The sequence below is a fragment of the Oncorhynchus kisutch genome, linkage group LG2, assembly GCF_002021735.2.
Source record: "Oncorhynchus kisutch isolate 150728-3 linkage group LG2, Okis_V2, whole genome shotgun sequence".
Lineage (NCBI taxonomy): Eukaryota > Metazoa > Chordata > Actinopteri > Salmoniformes > Salmonidae > Oncorhynchus > Oncorhynchus kisutch.
Window position 1 is genome coordinate 67,825,829 of NC_034175.2, and position 25,000 is coordinate 67,850,828.

At 47.7% G+C, this 25,000-nt stretch overlaps 1 protein-coding gene across 16 annotated transcripts in view; it reads right to left on the reverse strand.

The window, feature by feature from the left end:
* Window positions 1-3,914: 3,914 nt before the first annotated feature.
* LOC109870506 (POU domain, class 2, transcription factor 1) overlaps window positions 3,915-25,000 on the reverse strand; it is a 31,746-nt gene continuing 10,660 nt past the window's right edge. Inside the window, exons 2-16 of one of the 16 annotated variants that reach the window (XM_031800422.1) lie at window positions 18,124-18,195; window positions 14,521-14,612; window positions 10,916-11,011; window positions 9,858-10,037; window positions 9,456-9,542; window positions 8,952-9,078; window positions 8,719-8,810; window positions 8,449-8,625; window positions 7,978-8,119; window positions 7,711-7,865; window positions 7,432-7,626; window positions 7,226-7,331; window positions 6,784-7,111; window positions 6,419-6,519; window positions 3,915-4,790 (exon numbers count right to left, since the gene is read on the reverse strand). In XM_031800422.1, coding sequence (XP_031656282.1) covers window positions 4,516-4,790; window positions 6,419-6,519; window positions 6,784-7,111; window positions 7,226-7,331; window positions 7,432-7,626; window positions 7,711-7,865; window positions 7,978-8,119; window positions 8,449-8,625; window positions 8,719-8,810; window positions 8,952-9,078; window positions 9,456-9,542; window positions 9,858-10,037; window positions 10,916-11,011; window positions 14,521-14,612; window positions 18,124-18,195 — 2,225 coding nt within the window. In that variant the 3' untranslated portion in view covers window positions 3,915-4,515. Of the gene's footprint in view, window positions 4,791-6,418; window positions 6,520-6,783; window positions 7,112-7,225; window positions 7,332-7,431; window positions 7,627-7,710; window positions 7,866-7,977; window positions 8,120-8,448; window positions 8,626-8,718; window positions 8,811-8,951; window positions 9,082-9,455; window positions 9,543-9,857; window positions 10,038-10,915; window positions 11,012-14,520; window positions 14,613-18,123; window positions 18,196-25,000 lie in introns of all 16 variants that reach the window. The other 15 variants (XM_031800445.1, XM_031800440.1, XM_031800431.1 and 12 more) reach the window with 15 other exon arrangements.

Here is a 25,000-nt window from a genome sequence, read left to right on the forward strand (position 1 = left end):
TGTCCTGTCTCCCCCCGGTGGCAGCAGCTGTCATGACACTCTGTACTCTTAAAACAGACATTTGTGAGCTTCTCTGATAGGACCATGTGTTTTTGGTGTTGTTTATGTTTAGTTTTTTTCTTAAGTTTAATATTTTTCTTTACTAAAGTAGATTTAAAGCAAGTTTCACTCAGTCTCGAGCTAACAATGAGGTATACAGCAGCTCCCTTAACCAAGCTAGTTACCCCAGACTTCCTGGTGTCTCGCTGCCCTCTCCCTTTACTAAACCTTTACACCCACCACACAGAACCACTGCGCCACATGCATCAACACAGAACCACTTCTAGAGCATCAGACAAACCTGAGAGACATCCAGATCCACAACGGCACCAAACACAATAAAACTGTATCAAAGGGGATCCACTCTAACGCACAAAAGATCCTGTATGTTTGAAGGATCCACTGACTGAGCCATCACAACAGGTTATAATTAAATATAGCAAACCAGAGGATTCACTGGTGCACCATCGCATACCAACAAAGAGGCAATGGATCACTGACACACTCAGCTACTGTTCCATATTCTCATTCCCATCTTCCTTAAAGTATAATGATAAGAGCATTCATCTGTAAGCTGAAAACAAATGCACCGTTGTGGTCTGCAGTCAGCTCTTCCTTTCTCTCACACACACACACACACACACACACACACACACACACACACACACACACACCTCTGCTGGAGTTCAGTTAATAGTAAAGCCTTTCCTACAGGTATTGCCACCTGTCTGAGTCACCCCTAAAGTCATAGGTAGCAACATAACAGTGCCAGAACAGCACAAGCCCAAGAACTATGCACTGAGTAGGCTAGCTAAACACAAAAGATAGTGAGGAGGCAGCCTCTCTCACTAGATTACTCTCACACAAACATATGCTACAATGCTTTTGTCTTCTAAATAACGATAAGGCGTAAATTATCATTTTCATATTTTGTCAAACTAAGGAAGCCAGTGATCTTGCCCTCTCGTGCTATACAAAACAATTAAAGGCATATGTAATAAAAAAAAAATCTAACGATTGTTAAAAACAGCACAGCAAATCAAGTCCATAGTAAACCAAACACACAAGACAAAAAAGACAATGAAAGATTAGGCGCTTCAGTCTGTTTCCCTAGCAACAGTACAAAAGGGAACTGTCCAATAGGAGCAGCAGAGCAAGCCCCTCCCACTCAACAGACCACACCCACACGTGATGGCTACAGGTGTCTGTGATTCATGCACCAAGGGGGCGCGGTCTAAGTTTTTGGTCTTGAAAGTTTTTCAAAATGGCTATGATTAATTTAAAAAGAACATTTTTTTGTCTTTTGAATATAAGCATGACAAAACACCACATTCAGTCTTGATAACATACTAGTTCAAATATAAAATATGAATATCTTACATGTGTTGTATATATATATATATATATATATATATATATATAGAATTAAGAAGAGAGAAAAAAAGCTTTTTTTCTCTTATTCTTTAGTCGTTCCGCAGATAAATATTTTATTAACTTCCAATGGTGCCAATGGACACTGGTTCACCTAGCTACCGCACTTCACGACTGGTGAGTGACTACAAACAGGACTACAAATAGAACGACAAGTCCCATTCGGACAGAACACCAGCCAAGTGAGCAGCATGGAGACATCAACCCAGCCGCAGAGAGAAAGGCTTTCGCTTTGCTTTGGCAAGAAGGATCACAAAATAATGTCAAACTGTTAAAACCTGGAAATACCCATAAGTAGTAGTACTAGAAAATAGCAGTAGTAGTTTGTCCTAGTTTGAGATAACGATGACTCTTTTTTGCCATCTTGTACAATTCAGCCATACAGTTCTTGTACATTCTATAATATTCAGCGGGTGTCAGATTTCTTAGAGAACCTAATGTCTAAGTGCTGCTGAGGTATTTGGTCAAAGTAATTCACGGGTGAAAAAGGAGAACAAAAACTGAACAGCGTGGAGCCAATTCTCTGCTTTCAAACTAGGCAGTCATTAATCTGGTTATGTTAGGGCCGATAGAACAACACTATTGCTGTGTGCTGAAAAGGGGCAGTTCGATAAGGGCAGCACAGAGGCTACGCTACTTGGTTACAGGTCCGGATCTTGGTCCGAAACATCTTTACTGGTGCTGCCAGTGGATGAGCTCCCCATAGTAAAGCTAGCTGGGCATTGAGGGGAAGGAGAGAAGGCTTCAACCACAGGAAATCGAGACCTGCTAACAGGATATGGTCACAAAGCTAGAAGAAGAAAACACGCAGAACGTTTGCCTCCATTCAAAGTTAAAGCAGCTGGTCATTAAAGCTAAAATATCCTTGTTCCTTAGAAGCGGGTTAGAGGTGGGGGATGCACACAGGTGGGTTTAAGAGGGGAAAACTTGTCAGTAGTAGTATTATGTAAAAGTGATCGTGTGAACAGCACTTGCTGGCTCACACAGGCACAGCAGCTAGTGAGAAAACGACTTTGGTTCAAGCTTTTTATTTCATGGCTGAGGATTAGTAGAACAACTCAATATGGACAGCCCTTACCTGACTATTGAAAGCCTGACTACAGTCCAAACTGTTGCCCATCGGATATGCCAGTCTAGAAAGGGTCAGGACAGTCTGCCATATCATCATAGGGGGAAACATGTAGAGAAACGAGACCGAGCCTAGAGGATAAGCACCCATTGATATCATATAACCGCTACCATTCAAACCTAAACACCACCCCTCAAATATATGAGCATTATTCAGGGAGACACCTGACCTCCCATCTTCCCATACCTTTCTTTTTGGTTATTTGCCCTGCTACTTTAAAGCTGAGCAGGGAGAGCCATAGTCAAATTTAGAAATACGTTTGTCTTTGGAAAGTGATCATCAACATATTGCATTTTCATCTCCTGTTGTGTGTAGAGAGAGAGAGAGAGAGAGAGAGAGAGTGTTTGTACTCATAAATATTAGAACTAGGCTAAGCTACACTGACAATAAACAGCACTAATTTTAACAAATATTTTTGGTATATTTGAAGTAAGCCAGTCGAAAGACTGCAGAAATAAAAGACCATAAAACATGTTAAAAAAACATGACAGAATGTTTAAGTCTTTCAAAACAGGCAGACTGCAGTTCATTGGTGGCATTAAAAAAATGAAAAATATCTCAGCAAAAATACACAACGTCCCCATCTACCGCACACCAACGTCATCCAGTTGGCATGGCAACCATACAGACAGACTCCATGTATCATACAGCTAACTGAGGCGTCTGTATTTGCCTGAGCTGTAAAGGTCACAAGGTCACAAGAAAACCACTTAGCCCCTATACTGCCTGACCCCTGAACTGTGAACCCTGACCCCCCCCCCCCCCCCCCCCCCCCGCCATGAACCTCACGACACACAACCACCACCCCCACAGACACCCCCACAGACCCCCACAGACACCCCCACAGACATGGGTCCATATGTAACCCGGGTTAAAGCTCTAAGCGTTATCAGTTCTTATATCAGTGTCTATGGTCCGCACCTGGACTACCATTTACAAATGCTCCATGGCCACTGGGCTACTGCGAAATGTCAAACTCAGTGTTACCAGAGCGAGAGGACCAGAGAGAGACCACGCAGCTAACCCTGTTCCTTAAAGCAACGATAACCGTTATATATCAGCCACTTATTAATACTACATTTTTAAAGCCTTATAACCACGATAAAACTAATTATATATATAGCAGTTCAAACTTAATGTTAGACGTAAAGTTCTGAAAATGTCCACTCACATATAAACAAGAGGAAACAAACTAAAACGAGAACGCCCTCTAAAATAAAACTTTGATATTCGTGCTGAGGCCTTTCCAACAGAGCCTCCGACACTATAAACTCAACCTAGACAGGGGAGACGCACCCCCCTTTTAGTGATGATGTAGATTGTGAACTTAGTAGTAAATCATTTTTGTTAGAATAACAATTTTAAAAGTAAAATCACACATTTTTGGTTAGAAGTACTTCAGAATAAGTTCTGAACAGGGAAGAGAAAGATCTCTACTTGTGAAAAAGGTGACGGAGTAGAAAAGGTGGGTCTTCTCTGTTATTTACTTTCCCAAGACGTTGGTCAGGCGTCACACAAGGAGCACAAACCATAGAGTTCAAGACGATCATGCCTCAGAAAATGGCCGCCCCAGTCCTCCTGTGTGACCTGACGTATCCAACGATCAAAAACATCATTTTTGGAGTACTAGGGAAGAGAGAATGGAAAAAATACCTTTTTTTTTTTTTTTAAATAAATTCCAACCTGCTTCACAGAGGGTTTCTTTTTGGTGGCAGCAAAATATTTAAATAATGACAGAGAGAAGGAAGAGGAGGAACAGGTGGGTAGAGCCATTAGTCTAAGGCCAAATCCCAAACAACAGCCCTATTCCCCCATATAGTGCCCTAATATAGCCAGAGCCAGACATATCGTACGCTACATTTAACCAAGAGTAGTGCACTAAATAGGGCATAGGGTTCCATTTGAGGCCTCCAGCTTCACTGGGCCCTGGAGGCAGTGGTGATGGTGGAGGCGGGAACTGGTACAGTCGCCGTGGTGACCTGGTGGTCAGCTGAGACCTGCAGGGCCCCTCCCCCAGCAGCTCCGGCTGACACCAGGTTGACAGGGTTGGTGGTGAGCAGGGACAGGTTCTGGGGGTTCAGGAAGAGGGGTTGCATCAGGTTGGGGGTGCTGCCGGCGGAGGTGTTGGCGAACAGCAGGTTACCGCTCCCATCCAGCGAGGTGATGGGGAGAGCACCGCCTGATGCCAGAGCTGCAGGGGGAGGAGAGGAGGGACAGAGGGGGTTTACCTAGATATCTAGACATCCTCAGTTGGAGGAGTTACAGCTAACTGTGGATGGATATGAAGGGTAATGTAGCAGGCGGGAGTTCTCATTACAGAATGGTGTGACGTGTGGTGAAGACCAGGAGGACAGTGTCCGGTACAGACTAGTTATACAGGTGGGGAGAATGAGCTTGTGGTAATGACTGGAGTGGAATCAGTGGAATGGTATCAACTACATCAAACACATGGTTGCCATGTGTGTTTTTTTTTTTTGAATTTTACCCCTTTTTCTCCCCAATTTCGTGGTATCCAATTGTTGTAGTAGCTACTATCTTGTCTCATCGCTACAACTCCCGTACGGGCTCGGGAGAGACGAAGGTTGAAAGTCATGCGTCCTCCGATACACAACCCAACCAGCCGTACTGCTTCTTAACACAGCGCGCATCCAACCCGGAAGCCAGCCGCACCAATGTGCCGGAGGAAACACTGTGCACCTGGCAACCTTGGTTTGCGCGCACTGCGCCCGGCCTGCCACAGGAGTCGCTGGTGCGCGATGAGACAAGGATATCCCTACCGACCAAGCCCTCCCTAACCCGGACGACGCTAGGCCAATTGTGCGTCGCCCCACGGACCTCTCGGTCGCGGGCGGTTACGACAGAGCCTGGGCGCGAACCCAGGGACTCTGATGGCACAGCTGGCGCTGCAGTACAGCGCCCTTAACCACTGCGCCACCCGGGAGGCCCAGTTTCCATGTGTTTGATGCCATTTCACTTGCTCCGTTCCGGCCATTATTATGAGCCTTTCTCCCCTCAGCAGCCTCCGTTGATCTACAGGTGTATAAGTGGAAGGTTCAGAGCAATGAGAAAGGTAGTCTTAAATATATTGGAGGTTGGACAAACAGTATAAAACTACACTGAACATGTGTATAAACACAGCATATAAAGTGTTGTACCCATGTTTCATGAGCTTGTAATAGATCCCAGATGTTTTCCATTCTTTCTTACCTCCCTATTCATGATCATTTCTCCTTTGCCAAGATAATCCATCCACCTGACAGGTGTGGCATATCAAGAAACTGATTAAACAGCATGATCATTACACAGTTGAGGACAATAAAAGGCCACTTTAAAATGTGCAGTTTTGTCACACAACACAATGCCACAGATGTCTCAAGTTGAGGGTGCAATTGACATGCTGACTGCAGGAATGTCCCCAGAGTTTTTGCCAGAGAATTGAATGTTAATTTCTCTACCATAACTTGCCTCCAAGTTGTTTTAGAGAATTTGGCAGTACGTCCAACCGGCCTCACAGCCGCAGACCACGTGTAACCACGCCAGCCCATGACCTCCATACAGCTTCTTCACCTGTGGGATCATCTGAGGCGGGAGACTATTTCTGTCTGTAATAAAGCCCTTTTGTGTGGAAAGTGAGTAGGCCTATGCCCTCCCAGGCCCACCCAGGCTGTGCCCCTGCCCAGTCACATGAAATCCATATACTAGGCCCTAATTCATTCATTTCAATTGACTTATTGCAGTCAACATGTTGCGTTTATATTTTTATCCAGTATAATATGATAACAGCCTATGTAAATTAGGTAATTAAACAGGTGTACTTGCCGCTCCACAGACCTTGGATGGTGGCCAGGGTGCTGTTGCTCAACATGGCGGGGTTCAGAGCCCCTCCCAGCCCCCCTGGAGCCAAGCTCAGCAAGGCCCCCCTACACAGAGACACACAGAGTAAGAAAGCAGGAGATTAAAAATCATTCTGATTCCTCCTTCAATCCCTGAGATTGTGATGATCATATGCTACTATTAATAGTATGATTATTCAAAACATTTAGACTATTCACAAATCCTATTGAAAGATTATATTTCATGATATAATTCTGCATTCCAGATAGAGCATGAGGACAGCCCTTCCTGTAGTTTGATATGTTCTGTGATCAGACCGTGCTCAGATATCCCCTCCCCATCCTACTCACCCAGGAGTGAACTGCGATGACGCCATAAGTCCTTGGTTAAGCCCGGCCATGGCAGCGAAACTAGCGCTGGTGGGTAACTGGGCGGCGCCTTGCAGGGCGGCCGACAGGCCCAGTCCAGCCACCATCACCTGACCCGTCCCCAGAGTGGTCGCTAGGGATGACGGTGCCTGCGTGACCACCGTGTGCTCCTGGGTTCCGCCGGTCTCCGCCGCCGTGGCCTGGAGGGTCGTGGGGGAGGGGCTTAGCGATGGGGAGCTGGTCACCGCAGTAACCATGGGTGCCGTGGAGATGACAGACGCCGTGTTTGTGGTCGCTCCGATGGTCGTGCCTGGGAAAGACCGGGAGACTGGTGTTTAGTATTTGAGGACCAGAAGGTGGGAAATGGGAAGAGAATATTGCTTGATTCCTAGCTAAATATGATCCTGTCCCTTTCCCTGTGCACCTGTGAAGGTCAGGCCAGACACGCTGGTGCTGTTGAGAGGCATCACTGGGTTTACAGTCAGTGTGGTCGGTGTGTTACTGGTCACAAGGCTGGCCGTACTGGCCACCTGCAACAGGGAAGGAGAAGGAGAGGGGTTGAACATGGAATAGGAAAAAACACTTTGCGTGTGTGTGTGTGTGGTACATGCCAGTGTGTGTTGTCCATACCAGGGGGGTCGTAGGGGTGAAGATGGTTTTGATGGGGCTGCTGCCTGTCCCGGTGTTGCTATATCCACCACTAGGGGTGTTGATCCTCTTCTCTTTCTGCCGGCGGTTACAGAACCACACCCGGATCACCTCCTTCTCCATGTTGAGCTGGTCGGCGATCATGGTGATCTCCTCAGAGGTAGGTTTTTGGTTCTGCTTGAAGAGGGCAAAACCCCAGGGATTCCCTTTCAGTATGGGGCAGTTCCTGAGAGATAATCTAGAATATGAAATGTCACTCACTTCCAGAAATCTCTTTTCTAAGGCCAAACGAATGTTGGTCTCGATGCTGGTCCTCTTCTTGCGTCTGCGGTTCAGCCCCTCCATACCCAGGCCAGGGGAGCCCAGGGCGCTGGGGCTGGACAGGGCCTGGTCAGACGACAGATTGTCTGCATAAACAGCACCGCGACAAAGGACAGGGACAAAGGTAAAGACCAGGTATATGTACGTACACAATACAGTACACAATACAGCACACACACAGGGCTGGCGGTCAGCTCAGGGACAAACCTGCATCGTTGAGCCACTTCTCCAGCAGTGGCTTCAGCTTGCACATGTTCTTAAAGCTCAGGTTCAAGGCCTCGAAGCGGGAGATGGTGGTCTGGCTGAAGTCGTTACCGTACAGCTTGCCCATAGCCAGGCCAACATCTCCCTGGGGGAGACAGAGAGAGGGTAAGGGACAGCTCTGCTGTTATCATACAAACCTTCCTACTGCTCCCTGACAACCCCAACCACACACACACCTTCCTACAGCTCCCTGACAACCCCAACCAACCACACACACACACCTTCCTACAGCTCCCTGACAACCCCAACCATACACACACCTTCCTACAGCTCCCTGACAACCCCAACCACACACACACCTTCCTACAGCTACCTGACAACCCCAACCACACACACACCATCCTACAGCTCCCTGACAACCCCAACCACACACACCTTCCAACAGCTACCTGACAACCCCAACCACACACACACCTGTGTGAAGCCCAGTTTGATGCGTCTCTGTTTGAAGGTCTTGGCAAACTGTTCCAGCTCCTCCAGGTCACTGGGCTCCTCCAGACTGGGCGTGGCCAGGCGTTTAGGGGGTGAGGTCTGGCTGTGGGACAGAGGCTGGATGGGAGTGGCTGCTATCGTGCGGGTTGGAGTCGCTGGCTACAAGATGGGGTGTGTATGGGGTTAGACAAACTAAACAAGGTTTAAACTCGAAAGGTTTGAAACATGGTAGCCGTATCTGTAGTGTCTGACCTGTGTGGAGAGCGTGATGCTGGGATGAGTCTGCAGGAGGTTGGCTTGGCTTTGAGGTAGTTGAGTTAGAAGACTCTGGCCTTGCAGGAGACCTGTTGAGGGAATAATGGAGAACTTTTAAGAGGCATGAAGGGAGGGTGAGAGTATATGTGCGCGTGCCTGTGTTCGTGTGGGTGTATCTGCGTGCGTACGTGCGTGCATGGAGTGTGTGTCTGTGTGTGTGTGGTACATACTCTGCTGGCCCTGTGGTGACTGTGAGATGATGAACTGGCCAGGCTGCAGCTGGGTAGCGATGTGGTGGCCAGGCTGAACCAGGACAAACTGGGGCATGGTCAGGTTCTGCTGCTGCAGCTGTTGTAACTGCTGAACGTCCTCACACACACCAGGAGAGGAGCACACATTACTACAGGTATACACAAATCACTTCATGCTGTTGTTGTTCATCTCACACAAACATGGAGCCTTCGTATCTAGAGGTAAAACAGTATTAACAAGCAGGCTAATAGTCCTAAAAGGTAAGAGTGGTACAGGGCTTCAAAGGTCTCCCTTCTAGGTTCATACTGCAGAGATCAACAGAGGAAGGTTCTCATCAAGCTTCCACATGGAGATCAGGTTCTAATGTGCTACAGGAAAAAAAACACACTCATTCCTACTACACTGTTTTACAGATGTACCACTACAGTGACATTATACAGGTCCAGTCATTCATGTAACAGTGATTTAAAAAGGAGTACTACAGGTAGGTAACTGCTGAAGGTCGCCATCTCATAGGGGTATCCCAGCTGGCTTAGCTGGCCTGGAAGATGGGTAGAACCAGAGGGAATCTGAGGGGGAACGATGTGAACATTACCTCCAGAGCTCCATGGTTCCTGCATATTCAATTAATGATGACACTGTGGTTGGTATATGATATATAGTGGAACAGTATTGGGTTTGACATCATTAAATCGTTTTTTATTTATTTCACACCCCATTCTAGATGTAGCAGGATACTCTGCTCCCTGCAGATTCCATCTAGCCCTAGTGATGATGTGGTGTGTTTGTGTGTGTCTACCTGTCTCTGTGTGTGTGCGTGTGTGTGTGTGTGTGTGTTTGCGCACATGCGGGTTCTCGTGTGTGTGTGTGTGCGAATCACTTACAGAGGTGATCTGGATGGGCTGGGACAGGGGCAGTTGTGTGATAGGGGTGGCTGCAGAGGCAGAGATGCTGGCCCCCGTAGTGCTGCTCTGCTGGCTGGCTGACTGCTGCATGGCTGCTGCTAGGAGCTGGGCCTGGGCCTGTTGCAACAACAACTGCTGCTGCGCTGGAGACAGGGTCAACTAGAGAGTGGAGAGGAAGAGGTAAGAGAGAGAGAGGAGGACATGGTAGAGTGGGAGAGGAGAGCAGAGAGAAAGAGGGAGATAGAAAGCGAGAGATGATGTATTGTGGAGAGAGGGTAAAGCGGTGTGAGAAATAAAGAGACAGCAGGGAAGAAGAGAAACAGTAGGTTGTCCTAACTATTTATTTCAAAAGTCAAAGGATTTTCATGTTTCAAATGAATACAACGTCAAGCAGTACATGTGATGCAGTGACGGCGTGTCCAGGGGCCAAGAGATGGAGAGAGGAAAGGACTCGTGCTTTTGGACAGAAGATGACTTTGCTGTGAAGCCTTACTGGATGAAGACGTCACAGCCACTGGCTGTCTGACCCTCAGGTCACATGTGAGGACATGCTGGCAATGTGACAGCAACAGAATGATCATGAGCATGAGCATGCTACCTGGGTTCACGCACACACACGCACAGATGGTACCAGGGTAATGTGTGTCAGGGGAGTTGACATGATCTGCATGCACAAGCAGGTTATACTCCACACTGATCATAGCAGGAATGAATGGAATGCATATGATAGGTAGATCAATTCCCATCCAATCTTTATATGAATCACTGGTCACTAAGGAGAGGAAACAAGAAAAATAGTATTTGGACATAACAACACCCTCTCTCTCTGTGTGTGTGTGTGTGTGTGTGTGTTCTTCTCTTTATCAGCCCTGATCTAAGAACAGTGAAAGCATCATGGTGGACGATGCCTAATGGGCTGTTCTTTCAGATCAGGGCAGATGAGGGAGATGAGACAAGAAGGCCATAGAGATCCATCACATTACAGACAGACAGATGAACTGACAGGCAAGCAGGCAGGCAGACAGCATGCCACTTACTCCAGCTATCTGTCCCCCAGCCAGCATGAGCTGGGCCTGAGGCAGCACCCCCTGCTGGACGGAGGTCGGAATTGCACCCGAGTCTTCTGACTTGGACTAGAAGCAGAGTACATAGCATAACCTTATATAAGGATAGGATAAACTCATTTAGCATAACCTTATATAGGATAAACTCATATAGCATAACCTTATATAGGATAAACTCACATAGCATAACCTTATATAGGATAAACTCATATAGCATAACCTTATATAGGATAAACTCATATAGCATAACCTTATATAGGATAAACTCATATAGCATAACCTTATATAGGATAAACTCATATAGCATAACCTTATATAGGATAAACTCATATAGCATAACCTTATATAGGATAAACTCATATAGCATAACCTTATATAGGATAAACTCATATAGCATAACCTTATATAGGATAAACTCATATAGCATAACCTTATATAGGATAAACTCATATAGCATAACCTTATATAGGATAAACTCATATAGCATAACCTTATATAGGATAAACTCATATAGCATAACCTTATATAGGATAAACTCACATAGCATAACCTTATATAGGATAAACTCACATAGCATAACCTTATATAGGATAAACTCATATAGCATAACCTTATATAGGATAAACTCATATAGCATAACCTTATATAGGATAAACTCACATAGCATAACCTTATATAGGATAAACTCACATAGCATAACCTTATATAGGATAAATTCATATAGCATAACCTTATATAGGATAAACTCATATAGCATAACCTCATATAGGATAAACTCATATAGCATAACCTCATATGGGATAAACTCATATAGGATAACCTTATATAGGATAAACTCATATAGGATAACCTTATATAGGATAAACTCATATAAGATAACCTTATATAGGATAAACTCATATAGCATAACCTCATATAGGATAAACTCATATAGCATAACCTTATATAGGATAAACTCATATAGCATAACCTTATATAGGATAAACTCATATAGCATAACCTTATATAGGATAAACTCACATAGCATAACCTTATATAGGATAAACTCATATAGGATAAACTCATATAGGATAAACTCATATAGCATAACCTCATATGGGATAAACTCATATAGGATAACCTTATATAGGATAAACTCATATAGGATAACCTTATATAGGATAAACTCATATAGCATAACCTTATATAGGATAAACTCATATAGCATAACCTTATATAGGATAAACTCATATAGCATAACCTCATATAGGATAAACTCATATAGCATAACCTCATATAGGATAAACTCATATAGGATAACCTTATATAGGATAAACTCATATAGCATAACCTCATATAGGATAAACTCATATAGCATAACCTTATATAGGATAAACTCACATAGCATAACCTTATATAGGATAAACTCATATAGGATAAACTCATATAGGATAACCTTATATAGGATAAACTCACATAGCATAACCTTATATAGGATAAACTCATATAGGATAAACTCATATAGCATAACCTCATATGGGATAAACTCATATAGGATAACCTTATATAGGATAAACTCATATAAGATAACCTCATATAGCATAACCTCATATAGCATAACCTCATATAGGATAAACTCATATAGCATAACCTCATATAGGATAAACTCATATAGCATAACCTTATATAGGATAAACTCATATAGCATAACCTTATATAGGATAAACTCATATAGCATAACCTTATATAGGATAAACTCATATAGCATAACCTTATATAGGATAAACTCATATAGCATAACCTCATATAGGATAAACTCATATAGCATAACCTTATATAGGATAAACTCACATAGCATAACCTTATATAGGATAAACTCATATAGGATAAACTCATATAGCATAACCTCATATGGGATAAACTCATATAGGATAACCTTATATAGGATAAACTCATATAAGATAACCTCATATAGCATAACCTCATATAGGATAAACTCATATAGCATAACCTCATATAGGATAAACTCATATAGCATAACCTTATATAGGATAAACTCATATAGCATAACCTTATATAGGATAAACTCATATAGCATAACCTTATATAGGATAAACTCATATAGCATAACCTTATATAGGATAAACTCATATAGCATAACCTTATATAGGATAAACTCATATAGCATAACCTTATATAGGATAAACTCATATAGCATAACCTGATATAGGATAAACTCATATAGGATAACCTTATATAGGATAAACTCATATAGCATAACCTCATATAGGATAAACTCATATAGCATAACCTTATATAGGATAAACTCACATAGCATAACCTTATATAGGATAAACTCATATAGCATAACCTCATATGGGATAAACTCATATAGGATAACCTTATATAGGATAAACTCATATAGGATAACCCTATATAGGATAAACTCATATAGGATAACCCTATATAGGATAAACTCATATAAGATAACCTCATATAGCATAAACTCATATAGGATAACCTTATATAGGATAAACTCATATAGGATAAACTCATAAAGCATAACCTTATATAGGATAAACTCAAATAGGATAACCTTATATAGGATAACCTCATGTTTTATTTAATTAACCTTTATTATATAGGATAACCTCATATAGATAGGATAACCTTCCCAGAAGACATGTCATATAGAAACAGACTCGTGGTCTGATAAGTGTAAACTCTGACTGTAAACTGAGTGCAATACTCTTTTCCAGTCCGAATATATCTGCATTCTTTTACAACTGCATGTTGCGGTTTAGTCCAGTCTCGAGACGTTGCATTTATCACAAGTCGTCAGTTCTCTGTACACCATATCGGTATGTTTTTAAATAAATAATGATGTTGACTGCTACTTATTGTATACAGAAGTCAAAAATCTAGTTGTTAGATTCTTGATTAGAGAAAAGACCCATACTTTACTTTTCAACCTTGGAGTGTAGAAGAAGTGGAAAAACATCTACACACCAAGACAAAACACACTCCCACTGACAGATATCCACAAACACAGGGTTTCAATACTAGGTAACATATTGGGGCGCCAGGGTAGCCTAGTGGTTAAGAGTGTTGGACTAGTAACCGGAAGGTTGCAAGTTCAAACCCCTGAGCTGACAAGGTACAAATCTGTCATTCTGCCCCTGAACAGGCAGTTAACCCACTGTTCCTAGGCCGTCATTGAAAATAAGAATTTGTTCTTAACTGACTTGCCTAGTTAAATAAAGGTAAAAAAATAAATAAAATTGAAGGTATTGTCTTAACAGAAAATTATCTACATGAGAAAAGCAGGAAGGGAGGTGGGTGTTTGAAATGTACTGCAGCCCAGCGAGAGGGAAGGAAGAAGGGAGGGGGTGAGTGAAGAAGTTAATAAAAAAATTTTTTTTTAAATGTTATGCAGTGCATGTGAATTCTGCATAGATTTGCATATTCTCCGCCATCTGTTTCCAAGCAACCGCAGAGCAGCTAATTAGCATACAGGGTTGATTAATCTGCCTTGTTCCTAGCCGATACCGAGAGAGCCTAACTCATTTAAATGCACTGTTCCTGTGTGTCGCTGTTACCTGTTGGAGGAGAGCCTGTGTGTGAGCGTTGGTGATTGCGCTTGTGGTCTGAAGCGTCTGCCTCTGAAAGTCCAGTCCATTCGTTTGGATTTCTGAGAACAGAAAAGCAATCAAGTCATCAGATGAGGAAAATAAAAGCACTCTCACACCCCTCCCAGATTCACATGGCACTCTCTTACGCCCCAGTTTCACATAGCACTCTCACCCCCCCCCCTTCACATAGCTCACACCCCTGTTCACATAGCACTCTCACCCCCCCCCCCCTGTTCACATACCACTCTCACCCCCCCAGATTCACATAGCACTCACCCCCCCCCCCCAATTCACATAGCACTCTCACCCCCCCCCCCCCCCCCAGATTCACATAGCACTCTCCCCCCCCCCCCCCCAGATTCACATAGCACTCTCTCACCCCCCCCCCAGATTCACATAGCACTCTCTCACCACCCCCCCCCCCAGTTTCACATAGCACTCTCTCACCCCCCCCCCCCCCCAGTTTCACATAGCACTCTCTCACCCCCCCCCCCCCAGTTTCACATAGCACTCCCTCACCCCCCCCCCAGTTTCACATAGCACTCTCTCACCCCCCCCCAGTTTCACATAGCACTCTCTCACCCCCCCCCCCCCCAGTTTCACATAGCACTCTCTCACCCCCCCCCCCCCCAGTTTCACATAGCACTCTCTCACCCCCCCAGTTTCACATAGCACTCTCTCACCCCCCCCAGTTTCACATAGCACTCTCTCACCCCCCCCCAGTTTCACATAGCACTCTCTCACCCCCCCCCCCCCAGTTTCACATAGCACTCTCTCACCCCCCCCCCCCCAGTTTCACATAGCACTCTCTCACCCCCCCCCCCCAGTTTCACATAGCACTCCCTCACCCCCCCCAGTTTCACATAGCACTCTCTCACCCCCCCCCCCCAGTTTCACATAGCACTCTCTCACCCCCCCCCCCCAGTTTCACATAGCACTCTCTCACCCCCCCCAGTTTCACATAGCACTCTCTCACCCCCCCCCCCAGTTTCACATAGCACTCTCTCACCCCCCCAGTTTCACATAGCACTCTCTCACCCCCCCAGTTTCACATAGCACTCTCCCACCCCCCCAGTTTCACATAGCACTCTCTCACCCCCCCCAGTATCACATAGCACTCTCTCACCACCCCCCCCCCCCCAGATTCACATAGCACTCTCTCACCCCCCCCCCCCAGATTCACATAGCACTCTCACCACCCCCCCCCCCAGTTTCACATAGCACTCTCACCACCCCCCCCCCCAGTTTCACATAGCACTCTCTCACCCCCCCCAGTTTCACATAGCACTCTCTCACCCCCCCCCCCCCCCAGTTTCACATAGCACTCTCTCACCCCCCCCCCCCAGTTTCACATAGCACTCTCTCACCCCCCCCCCCCAGTTTCACATAGCACTCTCTCACCCCCCCCCCCAGTTTCACATAGCACTCTCACCCCCCCCCCCGTTTCACATAACACTCTCTCACCCCCCCCCCAGTTTCACATAGCACTCTCTCACCCCCCCCAGTTTCACATAGCACTCTCTCACCCCCCCCCAGTTTCACATAGCACTCTCTCACCCCCCCCCCAGTTTCACATAGCACTCTCTCACCCCCCCCAGTTTCACATAGCACTCTCTCACCCCCCCAGTTTCACATAGCACTCTCTCACCCCCCCCAGTATCACATAGCACTCTCTCACCCCCCCCCAGATTCACATAGCACTCTCTCACCCCCCCCCAGATTCACATAGCACTCTCTCACCACCCCCCCCCCCAGTTTCACATAGCACTCTCTCACCCCCCCCAGTTTCACATAGCACTCTCTCACCCCCCCCCCAGTTTCACATAAGCAACTCTCTCACCCCCCCCCCCCCCAGTTTCACATAGCACTCCCTCACCCCCCCCCCCCAGTTTCACATAGCACTCTCTCACCCCCCCCAGTTTCACATAGCACTCATCTCACCCCCCCCCCCCCCCAGTTTCACATAGCACTCCTCTCACCCCCCCCCCCAGTTTCACATAGCACTCTCTCACCCCCCCCCCCCCCCCCCCCAGTTTCACATAGCACTCTCACCCCGCGTCACCCCCCCCTTTTCACATAGCACTCTCAACGCCCCCCCCCCAGTTTCACATAGCCACTCTCTCAGCCCCCCCCAGTTTCACAGAGCACCTCTCTCACCCCCCCCCCCATTTCACATAGCACTCATCTCACCCCCCCCCCCCAGTTTCACATAGCACTCTCTCACCCCCCCCCCCCCCCCAGTTTCACATAGCACTCTCTCACCCCCCCCCCCCCAGTTTCACATAGCACTCTCGCACCCCCCCCCCCCCAGTTTCACATAGCACTCTCCTTCACCCCCCCCCCAGGTTTCACATAGCACTCTCACCCCCCCCCCCCGTTTCACATAACACTCTCTCACCCCCCCCCCCCCCCCCAGTTTCACATAGCACTCTCTCACCCCCCCCAGTTTCACATAGCACTCTCTCACCCCCCCCCAGTTTCACATAGCACTCTCTCACCCCCCCCCCCAGTTTCACATAGCACTCTCTCACCCCCCCCAGTTTCACATAGCACTCTCTCACCCCCCCAGTTTCACATAGCACTCTCTCACCCCCCCCAGTATCACATAGCACTCTCTCACCACCCCCCCCCCCCAGATTCACATAGCACTCTCTCACCCCCCCCCCCCCCCCCCAGTTTCACATAGCACACACAGATCAACACGTGTGAAGATAATGCACACACTGACATAACACAAGCACTGAAGTAACACAAGCACCGCCTCTCCTTCCAGTTCTCTGCTGCCAATGACTGGAGCGAACTACAAAAATCACTGAAGATGGAGACTCATATCTCCCTCACTAACTTTAAGCACCAGCTGTCAGAGCAGCTCACAGATCACTGCACCTGTACACAGCCCATCTGTAAATAGCCCATCCAACTACCTCATCCCCATACTGTTATTTATTTATTTAGCTCCTCTGCACCCCAGTATCTCTACTTGCACACTCATCTTCTGCACATCTACCATTCCAGTGTTTAAATGCTATATTGTAATTATTTAGCCACTATGGCCTATTTATTGCCTTACCTCCCTTATCTTACCTCATTTGCACACACTGTATATAGACTTTTCTATTGTATTATTGAGTGTATGTTTGTTTATTCCATGTGTAACTCTGTGTTGTTGTTTGTGTCGCACTGCTTTGCTTTATCTTGGCCAGGTCGCAGTTGTAAATGAGAACTTGCTCTCAACTGGCCTACCTGGTTAAATAAAGGTGAAATAAATAAAAAAGTTGCCTCTAATTACAGCACAACAACAACTCACTGAACCTCTCATGCCGTTAGGTTGCTACACACACACACACACACACACACACACACACACACACACACGGCTGTGTGCAAAGTGCAGACCCCGGCATGTGTTCAGAGGGCAACAAAAAGGACCAAGGGTTTTCAAACAGAAGACCATTAACTGAACTTATAGCCTAATGAACCAAGGTCCTTTTCGTTATCCGTTTGTGACCAGTTGAAGGAGTTACAGACAGGCAAAGCATAGCAGTGGCAGGTCACAACAGGTGAACTCACCTGTGTTGCCGTCCCCACTCTGACTCTCCATTCCACATTTACTCGTTTCTGACGCATTACTCATTCTAGAATCTGGAAGAGGCAGACAGAGAGAATTTTACTCGACGGTCATTGACCCTCTAAAATCGACGCCCCCACCATCCCATCCCAAAACAGCCCCTAAAGCCCACATCTTATAAATATCGGATGTCTTCTACCCTACTATAATGACACTAGACACATCCCACTCCTTCAACAGAGCACGATAATGTTTTCTAATAAACACACACACACAGTAATAGAGCTCTACAATGCAACCATTTGACTTGCATGTGCTCCTAAATATTTAGCTGTGTGACCTGGAATTTTAATGTAGGAGCACCAGTGCGCCTAGAAAATACCTCAAATATTTTCCATTGTGCGCCTAAATTTCTTCGTGGGCGCCTACATTTTCCAACTTATTAGAAAGCCCCATTAAATACAGTGATAATCAACATCCTCAACCAAGCAAATGGCAAATAACAGAGACCCTGGAGCATATGTTTACATCCATAAAAGCCTAGCAAGAGTACATTTTCCCCCCTTTTGACTTGGTCCTTGATGATCACTCTCTTTCACATGCACACATCCGCATACACGCACACAAACACACTACATCGGACCCCACGACTCACCCACTTCTGGTGCCCCTTTATTTTCAAGCATGGTTGCAAAAGCTAGAGACAGCAGATAGGCTTGGTTCCACCGGACAGACCCTCCGTCAGGCTGTCCAGTCGGCACACTGCCCCTCCCACTCCTCCCTCTCTACTTTCCACTGGTCAGCGAGCTGAGTCCAGTACAACCACACACACACACACACACACACACACAGTACTCCACGAAACCCAACAGGGTTTAGACTAACAGCTCTTTTTCCTCTCTCTTTCTCTACCTTTCTCCTCTCTTTCTCTACCTTTCTCTTTCCTTTGCAATGGTCTCCCTCTTCTTCTCCGACTCTCTCTCTGTCTCCTGTACGCACGAGGATTGTCACGACTACTGGAAAAGTTCTCTCTCTCTCTCTGGAAGGAAAAATAAACGATTGCAGCTGGCAGCTCTCTCCCCACACTCTATAATGAAGTATAATCAGTATTCAGCTGATTAAAGCAGTATGCAAATCAAGCCCTGCCTCGTTAGCGATGCAAGGCTTTGAAGTTCTGCGAGTGACTCGTTTCACACCGGGCTCTGAAAGCTGTCTGCATAATTTAAAACCACCATAAATATGTATTATCTCATTAGCATATTAATTGGATGGCTTTTGGAGGATGATAAAAAAAACAGGGGAATAGGAGAGGGGAAAAAAGAGATGGGCTCAAAACAGGCATACAGCGTAGGCTGGAGGGGGAGGGGAACAGAACAAACCCAATTACCGGCAGAATGCAAGCCACAGATTAATTAGCTAAGAGGGCCTGGTAAAAAGGATGTGAAACAACTTCCCAGAATTCAGTGTGCGGATTTTCGAGCGGTGGTCTGGGAACGTTGGCATGGACAGGTGGAGGGCGCTAATAGAACTAATAGAATGGCTCGGACTGCTGGTCCCAAACTCCCCCAGGAGACACAGAGACCAGGCCGGGCTATTAATGAGGGGTCTGTCATTACTGACGGACCCCTCGTGGCTATGCCATTCCACTCTGCACAACTACTGAGAGAAATAGAGAGAAGGGGGGCAACGGGTACTATCGGCTGTTTATGAAGCGTGTGAAGATTAGCATATTTAGATTAGCTTCAAATTCCATTAGATACGTTTTTCGTGTTCAGCTGGCTTCCCCCCCCCTCTCTCTTTGTCAATTCAGCGTAGAAGAACATGCCTTGGAACATAATGTGGCGGACAGGCAGGCGCCCGACTGACAGAGTGGGGTGTCAAAGCAATGTTAGAATTAAATCTCAATTTTCTTCAGAAGGCCGATTTAGGCCAGGTTACAACACTTAAACCCTCTTTTTCAAAGCCACAGCAAGTATTTCTCACCACCAAATCTCCTACTGCTGGGGTGGATAGAGCTCTGAAAAAGAGGGCACGAACGTGGGGCATAGCCTTGCTCAGAGAATCCTCAACAGAAAACTAAACCTTCTTTCCTTTTCTCTGCTCCCCAACTACAACTATTCCAACCACTCAAAATACTTCACACCATTGACCAGGACGAACAGAGACTGACCTGAGGACAGTAGACTAACCAACAGTAGTGATGCTGGGGCCGGCCTGGTCAGGACTAACCAAACAGTAGTGATGCTGGGGCCTGTCCAGGACTAACCAAACAGCAACCGTGCATGGGTCTGGTCAGGACTAACCAAACAGCAACCATGCTAGGGTCTGGTCAGGACTAACCAAACAGAAACCGTGCTGGGGCCTGGTCAGGACTAACCAAACAGCAACCGTGCTGGGGCCTGGTCAGGACTAACCAAACAGTAGCCATGCTGGGGCGCTGGGGCCTGGTCAGGACTAACCAAACAGTAGTGATGCTGGGGCCTGGTCAGGACTAACCAAACAGTAGTGATGCTGGGGCCTGGTCAGGACTAACCAAACAGTAGTGATGCTGGGCCCTGGCCAGGACTAACCAAACAGCAACCGTGCTGGGGCCTGGTCAGGACTAACCAAACAGTAGTGATGCTGGGCCCTGGTCAGGACTAACCAAACAGCAACCATGCTGGGGCCTGGTCAGGACTAACCAACAGTAGTGATGCTGGGCCCTGGTCAGGACTAACCAAACAGTAGTGATGCTGGGGCCTGGTCAGGACTAACCAAACAGTAGTGATGCTGGGCCCTGGCCAGGACTAACCAAACAGTAGTGATGCTGGGGCCTGGTCAGGACTAACCAAACAGTAGTGATGCTGGGGCCTGGTCAGGACTAACCAAACAGCAACCGTGCTGGGGTCTGGCCAGGACTAACCAAACAGCAACCGTGCTGGGGCCTGGTCGGGACTAACCAAACAGTAGTGATGCTGACGCCTGGTCAGGACTAACCAAACAGCAACCGTGCTGGGGCCTGGTCAGGACTAACCAAACAGTAGTGATGCTGGGGCCTGGTCAGGACTAACCAAACAGTAGTGATGCTGGGGCCTGGTCAGGACTAACCAAACAGCAACCGTGCTGGGGCCTGGTCAGGACTAACCAAACAGTAGTGATGCTGGGCCCTGGCCAGGACTAACCAAACAGCAACCGTGCTGGGACCTGGTCAGGACTAACCAAACAGTACTGATGCTGGGGCCTGGCCAGGACTAACCAAACAGTAGTGATGCTGGGACCTGGTCAGGACTAACCAAACAGTAGTGATGCTGGGCTCTGGTCAGGACTAACCAAACAGTAGTGATGCTGGGGCCTGGTCAGGACTAACCAAACAGCAACCATGCTGGGGCCTGGTCAGGACTAACCAACAGTAGTGATGCTGGGCCCTGGTCAGGACTAACCAAACAGTAGTGATGCTGGGGCCTGGTCAGGACTAACCAAACAGTAGTGATGCTGGGGCCTGGTCAGGACTAACCAAACAGTAGTGATGCTGGGACCTGGTCAGGACTAACCAAACAGTAGTGATGCTGGGGCCTGGTCAGGACTAACCAAACAGCAACCGTGCTGGGGCCTGGTCAGGACTAACCAAACAGCAACCGTGCATGGGTCTGGCCAGGACTAACCAAACAGCAACCGTGCTGGGGCCTGGTCGGGACTAACCAAACAGTAGTGATGCTGACGCCTGGTCAGGACTAACCAAACAGTAGTGATGCTGACGCCTGGTCAGGACTAACCAAACAGTAGTGATGCTGGGGCCTGGTCAGGACTAACCAAACAGCAACCATGCTGGGGCCTGGTCAGGACTAACCGAACAGTAGTGATGCTGGGACCTGGCCAGGACTAACCAAACAGCAACCGTGCATGGGTCTGGTCAGGACTAACCAAACAGCAACCGTGCTGGGGTCTGGTCAGGACTAACCAAACAGCAACCGTGCTGGGGCCTGGTCAGGACTAACCAAACAGCAACCGTGCTGGGGCCTGGCCAGGACTAACCAAACAGCAACCGTGCTGGGGCCTGGTCAGGACTAACCAAACAGAAAACGTGCTGGGGCCTGGTCAGGACTAACCAAACAGTAGCCATGCTGGGGCCTGGTCAGGACTAACCAAACAGCAACCGTGCTGGGGCCTGGTCATGACTAACCAAACAGCAACCATGCTGGGGCCTGGTCAGGACTAACCAAACAGTAGTGATACTGGGGCCTGGTCAGGACTAACCAAACAGTAGTGATGCTGGGGCCTGGTCAGGACTAGCCAAACAGTAGTGATGCTGGGACCTGGCCAGGACTAACCAAACAGTAGTGATGCTGGGACCTGGGCAGGACTAACCAAACAGTAGGCATGCTGGGACCTGGCCAGGACTAACCAAACAGTAGGCATGCTGGGACCTGGCCAGGACTAACCAAACAGTAGTGATGCTGGGGCCTGGTCAGGACTAACCAAACAGCAACCATGCTGGCGCCTGGTCAGGACTAACCAAACAGTAGTGATGCTGGGGCCTGGTCAGGACTAACCAAACAGTAGTGATGCTGGGGCCTGGTCAGGACTAACCAAACAGCAACCGTGCTGGGGCCTGGTCAGGACTAACCAAACAGCAACCGTGCATGGGTCTGGTCAGGACTAACCAAACAGCAACCATGCTGGGGCCTGGTCAGGACTAACCAAACAGCAACCGTGCTGGGGCCTGGTCAGGACTAACCAAACAGCAACCATGCTGGGGCCTGGCCAGGACTAACCAAACAGCAACCGTGCTGGGGCCTGGCAGGGACTAACCAAACAGCAACCATGCTGGGGCCTGGTCAGGACTAACCAAACAGCAACTGTGCTGGGGCCTGGTCAGGACTAACCAAACAGCAACCGTGCTGGGGCCTGGCAGGGACTAACCAAACAGCAACCGTGCTGGGGCCTGGCAGGGACTAACCAAACAGCAACCGTGCTGGGGCCTGGTCATGACTAACCAAACAGCAACCATGCTGGGGCCTGGTCAGGACTAACCAAACAGTAGTGATACTGGGGCCTGGTCAGGACTAACCAAACAGTAGTGATGCTGGGGCCTGGTCAGGACTAACCAAACAGCAACCATGCTGGGGCCTGGTCAGGACTAACCAAACAGCAACCATGCTGGGGCCTGGTCAGGACTAACCAAACAGTAGCCATGCTGGGGCCTGGTCAGGACTAACCAAACAGCAACCGTGCTGGGGCCTGGTCATGACTAACCAAACAGCAACCATGCTGGGGCCTGGTCAGGACTAACCAAACAGTAGTGATGCTGGGGCCTGGTCAGGACTAACCAAACAGTAGTGATGCTGGGGTCTGGTCAGGACTAACCAAACAGTAGTGATGCTGGGGCCTGGTCAGGACTAACCAAACAGTAGTGATGCTGGGGCCTGGTCAGGACTAACCAAACAGCAACCGTGCTGGGGCCTGGTCAGGACTAACCAAACAGTAGTGATGCTGGGGCCTGGTCAGGACTAACCAAACAGTAGTGATGCTGGGGCCTGGTCAGGACTAACCAAACAGTAGTGATGCTGGGGCCTGGTCAGGACTAACCAAACAGCAACCATGCTGGGGCCTGGTCAGGACTAACCGAACAGTAGCCATGCTGGGGCCTGGTCAGGACTAACCTTATGACTAAACATTTTCTTCAGAAGGCCGATTTAGGCCAGGTTACAACATTTAAACCCTCTTTCTCAAAGCCATAGAAAGTATGTCTCAACCACTAACCAAACAGTAGTGATGCTGGGGCCTGGTCAGGACTAACCAAACAGCAACCGTGCTGGGGCCTGGTCAGGACTAACCAAACAGCAACCGTGCATGGGTCTGGTCAGGACTAACCAAACAGCAACCATGCTGGGGCCTGGTCAGGACTAACCAAACAGCAACCGTGCTGGGGCCTGGTCAGGACTAACCAAACAGCAACCATGCTGGGGCCTGGCCAGGACTAACCAAACAGCAACCGTGCTGGGGCCTGGCAGGGACTAACCAAACAGCAACCATGCTGGGGCCTGGTCAGGACTAACCAAACAGCAACCGTGCTGGGGCCTGGTCAGGACTAACCAAACAGCAACCGTGCTGGGGCCTGGCAGGGACTAACCAAACAGCAACCGTGCTGGGGCCTGGCAGGGACTAACCAAACAGCAACCGTGCTGGGGCCTGGCAGGGACTAACCAAACAGCAACCGTGCTGGGGCCTGGTCAGGACTAACCAAACAGTAGTGATACTGGGGCCTGGTCAGGACTAACCAAACAGTAGTGATGCTGGGGCCTGGTCAGGACTAACCAAACAGTAGTGATGCTGGGGCCTGGTCAGGACTAACCAAACAGCAACCGTGCTGGGGCCTGGTCAGGACTAACCAAACAGTAGCCATGCTGGGGCCTGGTCAGGACTAACCAAACAGCAACCGTGCTGGGGCCTGGTCATGACTAACCAAACAGCAACCATGCTGGGGCCTGGTCAGGACTAACCAAACAGTAGTGATGCTGGGGCCTGGTCAGGACTAACCAAACAGTAGTGATGCTGGGGCCTGGTCAGGACTGACCAAACAGTAGTGATGCTGGGGCCTGGTCAGGACTAACCAAACAGTAGTGATGCTGGGACCTGGTCAGGACTAACCAAACAGCAACCATGCTGGGGCCTGGTCAGGACTAACCGAACAGTAGCCACGCTGGGGCCTGGTCAGGACTAACCTTATGACTAAACATTTTCTTCAGAAGGCCGATTTAGGCCAGGTTACAACATTTAAACCCTCTTTCTCAAAGCCATAGAAAGTATGTCTCAACCACCAACTCTCCAATGTTTTTCTCAACCAAAAAGGCCATATCAGGTTGTTTTTGCTAATGACTCAAATGTCCTGCATGAACCAGT